The sequence below is a fragment of the Antennarius striatus genome, chromosome 24 (genome assembly GCF_040054535.1).
Source record: "Antennarius striatus isolate MH-2024 chromosome 24, ASM4005453v1, whole genome shotgun sequence".
NCBI lineage: Eukaryota > Metazoa > Chordata > Actinopteri > Lophiiformes > Antennariidae > Antennarius > Antennarius striatus.
This window is the reverse complement of record NC_090799.1, coordinates 1,580,311-1,590,837: the sequence shown is the minus strand read 5'-3', so window position 1 is coordinate 1,590,837 and position 10,527 is coordinate 1,580,311. Positions and strand designations below refer to the sequence as shown.

The following is a 10,527-nucleotide window of genomic DNA, read 5'->3' as shown; positions in this document are numbered from 1 at the left end:
TATATATATATATATAGATATATATATATATATATATATATAGAGAGAGAGAGAGAGAGAGAGAGAGAGAGGACAGACAGAGAATAAAAAGGGACCGTGAACGCAGCCCTGAGGCGTCACACCACAGTTCAAATGAAGCGTCGTTCCAACCAGAGAGCAACAATCTCATCACAGAGACGAGGACCAATCAAACGTAGCTGCAGGTGAATCACAATGGGGTGATTAGTGGCGTTGAAAGCAGAGCTTATCCCAATCGACTGCTGTCAATCTGCCAAAAAAAAAAAAAGGCTTAGGCGACAGTGGAAAGAAGCGTGGGTGAGAGTTCATCAACGCCTCTCCACACACAAATCCACCGTGTTGATGGAACAGTTTTTAGTTTTCCACTGCTTTGAACCGAAAACGAGGCCGCATCGGGGTCACCGCAGGGTTGCCGTGGTGACCTGTGCCGCCACGTGAAACGTAATAATAACCCAACAAACCGTCTGCGCAGGTCTGATTAAAACAAGGACTTTCAGGGAAATTCAATTCCATGTCAGCAGAGAGAAAGAGAGAGAAAAAGCCTCAGTTGTTACGGCACAGCGTGTTATGACAGAGAGCGAGGGGGGGGGGGGCTAACAGACAGCTATTAAACAGGTAGAAAAAACAAGTGTGGCATGGCGCTGATGTGTGAAGCCCATTTAATTTTATTCAAAGGTCACTGTCTGTTCTGCACGCTACTACAAAAACAAAACAAACGCGTTCTGCGTTCTGTAATTTAGGTGAACGGATAACCATGTCCTCATCTTTCCTGACATTTTTGCAAGATTATTTGGTGAGGAGTTCAATCGTCCCTCGAGGCGATCATGCATCAAAAGCGGCTTTGGCAAGCGTTCAAGTCTTTTTTTTTTTTTCCTCACTCTGTTTATTAAAAACTGCTGGGAGCACACACACACACACACACACACACACACGTTAGACAGAGTATGATTGGGTACATAATGTCCCGGAATCACACTGTTGTAACCGTATTTAATTTGTGTGGGTCAGTGACGTGTGAGAACATCATGGCTGATATCAGCTCCATGCAAGATTTACAAAACATCCTTCATTTAACTTCTGGGGTGTTTAATCGATCGCCAGAGTGGAAATTCAGGTGATGCAGCAGAAAAGAAATCAGAAAAGGGTGTGTGTGTGTGTGTGTGTGTGTGTGTCATCTGTGAAGAGGCCGTCAAATCCAGATCCTGGATTCCCAAAACTGGATCCTCCTTTTCCCATGAGGCATTTGCCCCCCATCCCCCCCAGGCTTTAAAAAGCTGCCACCAACGCCTGCTTTAAAACTGCATGTGTATACAAAGACTGTCTGGTCTGGCCCTCTTCGAGTTATTTCCATATCACGGTGTGTAATATTACTGCATTGTGCAAAAGTTCAGCGCCACCATGTAATCAATGGGAGGCTCGTCTCCAGACCGTGTGTCATCGAGCAGCAGGGGGACACAGGAAGTGTTGACGAATCTCTCTGCAGCCAAAACATCAACATCACACTCAGAACGAGGAGGAGGCCGCGTCGCCGCTTAATCATCAGCCATATTGAAGAGGGATTTAGCTCGGTTTCTCTGCCCAATTCTCTCTCTTTCCCTGTGTGTGTGTGTCTCCAATGCCAAAATTTGCACTCGGTCCAACAGCAACACCCTCCCCTTCCCTTCTGAGTCCTGATGCAAGCTGATGCCTGCCACGGAAGCAGTGACGTCAGTTGTTTACTGACTTGCAGGCCGCAGCTCGCTGTAGTGCGGCTGCACATCCAGCAGGGTTTATGTAACGTCGCTGCATGACAGCATGAATGGGCCTCTGCTGCAGAGGTGGATCGGGTGGGTAGGGTGTGTGTGTGTGTGTGTGGGCGGGTGGGTGGGGGGTCTCATGCTGCAGCTTGCAAGCACAGGTGCATGCATATGTAGTATAAACAGCCAGCAAGCTCTCCTTATCCTCTGCTGTGTGGAGTGGGGATGGAAAACACAGTGGGGTTCATTCCCGGTGCACATAGTAGCTCCCGATGATCCTCCCTCCCTCCCTACAAATATCCCAGAATCCTCCACTGCAGCAGCAGCAGACAGGTAAACAACTCTGGCTGGCATGTGACTCAGAGCTCAATGGTGCAGCCCTGCGTGGACAGACAAAGGGCGCCCCCTACTGGCAGCAGGAAGGACAGGACAGCACCATATTTGGGTTGCAAAGGAAGCGAGGAAACACAACACATTCAGATGGATGTCTGTTGTTCAGGGGGATTTCTGTTGTGACACAGACATCGCTTTGGTTAACGGATTTTGTATCACGTTCTAAAATAATATCCACTGACAGAAACAGATTTTATCTTCTTATAAGATTTTGATAACATAAAAACTCAATCCACAAAAAAAGATTAAAAAAGCAATCGATTCTTCAAAATCTCAATAAATTTCCACGTTCTGTTCAGGCATTCCACTATTTCCCTTGTTCCAACCATCCACCGAGGTCCCTCTTATATTAAAGTTTAATATTAGATGAGTCATAACTATGACATCACAAAAATGTTTGTTTATTTAAAGGTTTGTGGAACTTTATGTCCAAATACAAATGTACCTACAGGCTTACAAAGTCTTCTTTTAAGTATTTTGTAAGCAGAATATATAATGAAACAAAAGTGTTTCATTATATATGAAATTATTTTATTAATTTGCAAGCTATCATTACATTTCAATTAATTAACAAAGAATTGTGTAAGTGCAACTTAATTTATATAATTTATATCCAAACGTAATATACTGAATATATTTAGTAGTTAAAAAAGCTGACAAATGAATGATAGCAAATTACTGCACCATACTCTTCTGCTTCCTAAAGCTTTTTGATGTTAAACTGTTTCTTTTTTTGTGCCATATCATTTTAACATTCAAACAAATAACAAGTGACATGATTTATGATCCCTGTGGGGAAATCTCACGGCCCACACACACAAATCAAAGGTCAGGGTCTTTCACAGGGCAACGCAACTGATGTGGAAGAGGTTCACAGTTTCTTTAACCGACACCACGGTTGCCATACAAATAAAACACAATGATTTGCCAGATAAATGAGATGGCTGGAAAATTGGCCGATTCCCACAGGTGAATCTGCTTTAGAGGAATCTATGTCAGATTAAGCCTCTAACTTCACTTCCCGTTAAACTACTTGCACCACTTTCCAAGTCATGAAATGCACTTGGAGTTATACCAGATACCGCTTAACAGAGATAGTTTGTATTAGAACTGAAGCACAAGGTGAAAAGGTGGGACACTATTATTGAAACATTAGTAGGAAGCAAATACATCTGCATGAACTAAAGTTATTTATGCATTTTACACACATGTGAAAATAGATAAACCAAAGAAAACACTCGGGCTATTCATACTGTAATAATTTGTTATGCTAAAACATATAGAGATCATCCCAGGCCCATGTGTCTTATCCTCATTATATCATGACTCTTATAATCATTTTCAAGGCTGCGTTGTGTGGTATTGGCAGGGATTGCAGAGAGGTTTAATGTTAAAATGCTGCCAGAGGACTCTGGTCCAAATATGTCTTATATAACAACTGGTGTGAAGAGAAACGCCTTCTTGTGGTCAATAGTATGCATTCCTATCTTTTACTATCAGCCTACTGTACTGACTGGGTCCAAACCATCGATGGTAAACAACCGCACTGACTGCGCCTCCTCATCGCTTGCAGCGTCTCGGTAGCTCCCCCTGGTGGTGATTGAGAGAGCACCCATATTCTGTCTGTACTGTTTTTCTATGAAAATGAAGACTGTAATTAACCTCAAACAAATAATTGATTTTATATGATATCTGAAGATATTTTAGCTCGACTATACAAGATAAAGTATTGTGTGAGCTCTGAATTTAGCGAGCGAGACGACAAGCGGAGAAACGTGATAGCGGAACAAAAGTTCTGCCCTTGATTCCAGCGGAATATTTTCAGTGTCGGACCTCCACTTCGAGTATGAGGAAGTGTCCGCTATGTAGAGACGCTGTGATCACATTTTAACATCGAGGTAAATTTTTTAAAGCTGACGTGTTTGATTATTGCTGTTAAACCGTGTTTTTACTGCTCTTACTGCTCTGTTTTCAAAATGAAAACGCAATAAATATTAAGTGCTTAAATATTAAGTGCTTAAATAACAAAGAGTATTGCTTTTTATGAACAGAATCTCACATTACGCTCCTGTCAAAACGCGATTATATTATATTATATTATATTATATATTAACGATAATATTATTTCAGTAACGTTACAGCTGGAATATATCATCAGGTGCCTTTATTTTGAAAATAAACTAAAGCCGGAATTCGGAGCATTCAGTGTTGTTTTGGATAAATAGTTATTTAACTGCTTTTAAACACACAAATAGAAGCTCATGATCAATATGAAGGCTTAGATTTATATGATAGATGTATTTATTAATATATAAAATACTAAGCACCATGTTTAGTCTGTTTTCTTGTGTTCAGACATGTCCGATCATGTCAGGATGAGTCATTGGAGTAGAATTATGTATGAACAACGACGATGTAATAAAAACTGGTGCAGCAGATCATTAATGGAGGTAATAACGATTTTATTTTATTGGTTCATTCATTAGTTTGTCTCTTTGACCTCACAGACGTCACCATGGAGGGAACTTCCAAAAACGAGGCCCCCGACCAGCCGTCTGTTGCAGCTCAGGTGCCGTTCCTCCACCTGTGCACCGCTTTGGAGAAAATCCAGAAGTCTAAAGGTCGTCCAGAAAAATCCAAGATCCTCAAGGATTTCATCGGATCATGGAGGAGGTTTCACTCTTCTCTCCACAGAGACAGTCCCAAAACGACAGACTCCTTCTATCCGGCTATGCGCCTCATCGTCCCGTCCTTCGATCGAGAGCGGATGGCGTACGGCATCAAGGAGAACATGTTAGCTAAACTCTTCATCGATGTATTAGGCCTCCCAAAGAATGGTCCAGATGCTAATAAATTATTGAACTATCGTGCTCCGATTACATCCCAAGGAGAAGCCGGAGACTTTGCCGGAATGGCGTACTTCGTGCTGAAGAAACGTTGCACCAGTCAGGGAGACCTCTCCGTCAAACAAGTCAACGACTTCCTGGACTCCGTGGCTCTCAACAACGCCAACAAGCAGAAGGATCTTGTCAAAAAGAGTTTGCTGCATCTCATCACCCAGAGTTCGGCACTGGAGCAAAAGTGGCTGATCAGGATGATCCTGAAGGACATGAAGGTGGGGATCAGCAAAGAAACGGTCCTCCAAGTCTTCCACCCGGACGCTCCTGACCTCTACAACGTCAACACGGACTTGAACAAGGTCTGCCAGCAGCTCCACGACCCCGATGTGTCGTTAAGCGACGTCTCTATCGGGCTTTTCTCCGCTTTTAAGCCGATGCTGGCGGCGGTGGCCAACATCCGCAACGTGGAGAAGCAGATGGGAAACAGCCCCTTCTACATCCAGACCAAGCTGGACGGGGAGCGCATCCAGCTGCACAAAGACGGGGACGTGTACAAATACTTCAGCCGGAACGCCTTTGAGTACACCCAGCAGTTCGGTGGCTCGCCGTTCGAGGGCTCGCTGACGCCGTACATCCACAACGTCTTCAAGAGCCACGTGGTGAACTGCATCCTGGATGGCGAGATGATGGCGTACAACCCCACCGCCGACACCTTCATGCAGAAAGGCAGCAAATTTGACATCAAGAGGCTGATGGAGGACTCAGAGCTGCAGACGTGCTTCTGCGTGTTCGACGTGTTGCTGGTGAACGGCCAGAAGCTCGGAAAGGAGACTTTGAAGAAACGCTACGAGTGTCTGCAGAGCGTTTTCACCCCGGTTAAGGGCAGGATACACCTGGTGCAAAAGACGGACGCCAGGAGCATGCAGGAGGTGGTGAACGCCCTCAACGACGCCATCGATAACCGAGAAGAAGGGATCATGGTGAAGGATCCGTTATCCATCTACAAACCGGACAAGCGCGGCGAGGGCTGGCTGAAGATAAAACCGGAATACGTGGACGGCTTGATGGACGAGCTGGACCTGCTGATCGTCGGGGGTTACTGGGGGAAAGGGAGACGCGGCGGGATGATGTCACACTTCCTGTGTGCTGTCGCCGAAGCTCCGAAGCCGGGAGAGAAACCGTCGGTTTTCCACACGCTCTGCCGCATCGGATCCGGATACACCATGAAGGAGCTGTACGACCTCGGGTTGAAGCTGGCCAAACACTGGAAAGTCTTCCGGAGGAACGACCCGCCGGAATCCATCCAATGCGGAACGGAGAAGCCGGAGGTTTACATCGAGCCCTGCAACTCGGTCATCGTCCAGGTGAAGGCGGCCGAAATAGTCGGGAGCGACATGTACAAAACCAACTGCACCCTGCGCTTCCCCAGGATCGAGAAGATCCGTCACGACAAGGAATGGCACCAGTGCACGACTCTGGCCGAGCTGGATCAGTTCCGCAGCAAAGCGTCCGGGAAGCTGGCCTCGCGGCACCTCCGCATCGACGACGCCGACGGCGGCGAGCCGCAGAAGAAGAAGACACGCAAGGCGCCGGTCAAACCCAAGAAGGCGATCGGGATCGTCGACCACTTCAAGCCGCAGGATCTCTCCGGCGTCGCCAAGGAGACGGACATGTTCGAGGACGTGGAGTTCTGCGTCCTGAACGGCACGGACGATCACCCCAAAGCCGAGCTGGAGAAGGGCGTGGCCAGGTAACGCCGACATTACTGGATGTAATCCCATTACAAGTAACTGATTACTGATGTTCCCTCCCCAGATGCGGCGGCATCCCGGTCCAGAACCCCGGGCCGGACACCTACTGCGTGATCGCCGGCGTGGAGAACATGCGCGTGAGGAACCTGATCTCGTCCGACCAGCACGACGTGGTGTGGGCCGCCTGGCTGCTGGAGTGCCTGCACCAGAAGGAAGTGGTGCCGTGGCAACCGCGTCACATGATCCACAAGTCGCCGCCCACCAGGGAGCACTTCGCCAAGGAGTACGATCGCTACGGCGACAGCTACTTCGCCGACACGGACGAGCAGCAGCTGCGGGAGGCGTTCGGACGGGTGGACGGCGCCGAGGCGGCGGCGGCGGTGAGCGCCGGTCGGGTGGAACAGCGTTACGGGTGGGAGGACCTCCCCACCAGCCTGTTCAGACCCTTCACGGGTTACTTCGACGGCTACGCCGCCATAGGAGAGCCGGACACCGCCTTGCCTTCCACCTGCTTGGACATCCGGGCGCTGGAGTTCCGTTTCCACGGAGGAACCGTGGCGGAAAAGTTAGAAGAAGGCGTTTCTCACGTCGTGATCGAAGAGGAATCCAGACTTTTGGATTTCAGGACTCTGAGACGATGTTTCAGGAAGAAGTTTAAGATTGTCAGGGACTCATGGGTGATTGATTCGATCAGAGCGGGTCACCTGATGACCGACAGCGACTACTTAGTCTGAAGAGGAGGAATCCTCATGGCGTTTTAAGGAATTCGTTATTAGATCAACAATATATAATAAAAGTTTTTAAATGAAAGGATAAGATCATAATAAAAAAAAGTGGGAATAAGCGATTTAAACCTACGGGGACGTTACCGCTCATACAAACTTAATGAGTTTTATGTCCCGTGTTTTTAATGGCTGATTAAGGCGACTTGTTATCGTATTGTTTCCTCTTTTTTTTTTAATTATGAAAACCACAAAGGCCATGATTGAATTTTCAATTCTGGAAAGTCAGAATTGGATTAGGAGGCTTTTGAGAACTGAAACCCTTTCCAACACCCTCCTCTCGAGGCGGTTTTTAGACTTTTTTTTTTATGCAAAGAGAAAGACGTTTCCCACTGAAGCAAAACTGGTTTTCATTTTTAAAAAAAAGCTTTTCTGAGTGTCTTTTTTTGTGATTTTTGGTGGATAAAATAAGAACGGGGATTATTTGTCTCCCTCTTCTGATCTGTTTGTCATCCTTTTTATGTGCAATTACATTTTAACTACAGCACTATTAAATATCTTGAATGTCTGTAAAATCCATGATGGTCTGTTGTGTCTGTGTGTGTGTGTGTGTGTGTGTGTGAGATGGGATGGCCTCCGCTGCTTTCCAGCGTGCGGCGCCTGGCGGAGGGCCTCCACGGGGGTGCGTTAAAACCGGTTCAGCTCCAGGCCCTCCAACAAAGATGTCTTCATGTTTTCCTGTCTCCAAAAATGTCAATAGCGCGCCTTGGGATTCATTGATATGTTATAACCTTCATCAAACTGGTCTCTGGAGGGCGGGGAGCTGGCGGCGGCGTCCTGGGCTTTGTTGGCGTAAATGCCTCATGAATAAATGCGGCGAGCTACCTGTTCCCAATCATGTGCTGTGGATAAAGGCCCCCGTCGACATGAAGAGTCAGGGTTTGAATTGCTGTCATCCTCACATCACTTAAATACATGAATGAAAGTTTGGATTTATCCAACAGAAAGAAATATTTTTATCACGAAACAGCTAAAGCACATGTCAAACTCAAGGCCCGGGGGCCAAGTGTGGCCCTCCTCATCAGTTCATGTGTAGAGAATAAAAGGTCAGTGTCTAAAAATAAATAGGTCAAAAGTGTGCTTGGCCCAAAACTACATTTCCCACAATGCAGTAATTAAGACTTTTAACTTTTAAAAAAACATTTTGAACAAAATTAATGTCTTTACTTGTGTTTGATGTTATTTTTCTTTATTAACTTGAATAGTTTGATCCTTGATTGATGGAGTTCTGTTGGGTTTTTTTTTTATTACCTAAAAGGATTTATGTTGGAACAGAAACAAACATATTTTTTAACTGTAATTTTGTAACTAATATTTGTAACTTGAATAAGTAATAAATTCAGTTATTTAACATGAAGGAGTAGTTATTTATTTTACATTACGTTGAGTTACGTATAGTTACATTTATAAGTCACATCTGGCCCTTTGAGGACAGACATTATGCTGATGTGGCCCTCGGTGAAAATGACTTTGACTCCCCCCAGGCTAAAGGATGTAGAAATAAAAAAAAATAGCGGCCCTCCATCATCGTTCTGTGAGGCGGCGCCCACTCTGCACTATTTCCAGGTTATGTGGAGTGAGCTGTGTGACTGACAGGCTTTAATTAGAGCCTCTCAACTGGTGCTTATTCCAGCGCAGCTTTGTGTACGTGATGTGTTGTCTTGCTGCAACTGTTGATCTTGAAAATCCCCACCGCTCGCCCTCCGAAAAGGACTCAGAGGTAAACAGATAATCAGTCATCCGGAGATGTAAACAGCACAGCGGCGCCAAAAGAAAGAAAGCGTCAAAGACGTACTTTGTCATAATGGGATAAATTCTCTTGTTAGGGCCGGTTGGAGCTCGCGGAGGGTTGGAACCGGTGATCACCAACCGGACACAAGGAGAAACAAATGATTTGGAAGCGGCCCCTGGACAACCAGCAGCTGCACGCACTCAGCTGGAATAAATGAGCTCCTGTAGAGACAAAATAGAGGCTTATGGCTGCAGGGGAGGTTTGTCTGCAGCAATTATCACGGCCCACCCTCAATGAAGAAATTCAATGGAAAATAACAGCATCAGGCTCCGTGTTGTGCCTCATAAATAGCTGCTCATAAAGCTCATGAACATTTATATATATTTAAGCCGGCGTGGTGAAGTTTTGATATCTGGGTTTATGTCATTACGACTTCCTAAACTAAATTTGGAAATGAAATCATTCCTTCAAAATGAAGCCAGCTCTTCTCATGACTCCTCCTCACCGCCTGTGGGCTGTGGAACCAAAAAAGCTTGCAGAGGCAAAAAATAATAATAAAAAAATCTTGAAATCTACTTTTTTCTCTTTGTCCTGGTTCAAAATATGTCTGTGTGTGTTTGACATGTGGTTTGACACCTTTATGACATCCTGTCAGAGTCCTAACCACCGGCGACTCGTTTTCTCGCATTTCTACTGTTTTAATATTCACCCTCAGAATTAATAAATCCTACACAATAATTATCACGTCTGATTTTGCCAAACGTAATAATTGACACTGATTTAAACATTCCCACTGCACTGCCTGTTCAACAAATGCTTTCTGGTGACATGACAGATGTTTAAATCCCTACAGCCTGTGTTTTAATCCCCGCTAGCTGCATTATTAAAGACGTGTGAAGTGAGATAAAACGCGCAAAAAGCGGCTGATAGTGTCCAAAACACCATTCTGTCGATGAGAGCATCTGGCCTGTGGCTAAAACCAGGTGTGAGCCAACCTGGCTGGCGCTCCACCATCAAGCTGTCAGCAATACGGACTGTAAAACCCCGGTTGGTGGACACTTTCAGAATAAAACACGTAGCGCAGAGTCTAATTATTACCCAGGAAGTGTTATTCTTCATTATCTTCCATCAGGTTGCATTTTGTTTCGCTCTTTAGCGTTTTTTCTTTCTCTTTTCATTTTATGTGTGACGCATTTAGCGACAGAGTTTGTGTTTATTTCAGAGACCGACGTTGAGGGCTTTTATTTTGAAGTCACAATTAAACGCTGTCTGGTG

At 45.4% G+C, this 10,527-nt stretch overlaps 1 protein-coding gene across 1 annotated transcript; it reads left to right on the top strand.

The window, feature by feature from the left end:
* Positions 1-3,981: 3,981 nt before the first annotated feature.
* On the top strand, positions 3,982-8,819 carry lig4 (ligase IV, DNA, ATP-dependent). Its single transcript, XM_068309371.1, has 3 exons — positions 3,982-4,045; positions 4,655-6,737; positions 6,803-8,819. Exons 2-3 carry the CDS (start codon positions 4,663-4,665, stop codon positions 7,470-7,472), a joined length of 2,745 nt encoding a protein of 914 aa, XP_068165472.1. The 5' UTR covers positions 3,982-4,045; positions 4,655-4,662; the 3' UTR covers positions 7,473-8,819.
* Positions 8,820-10,527: the final 1,708 nt, after the last annotated feature.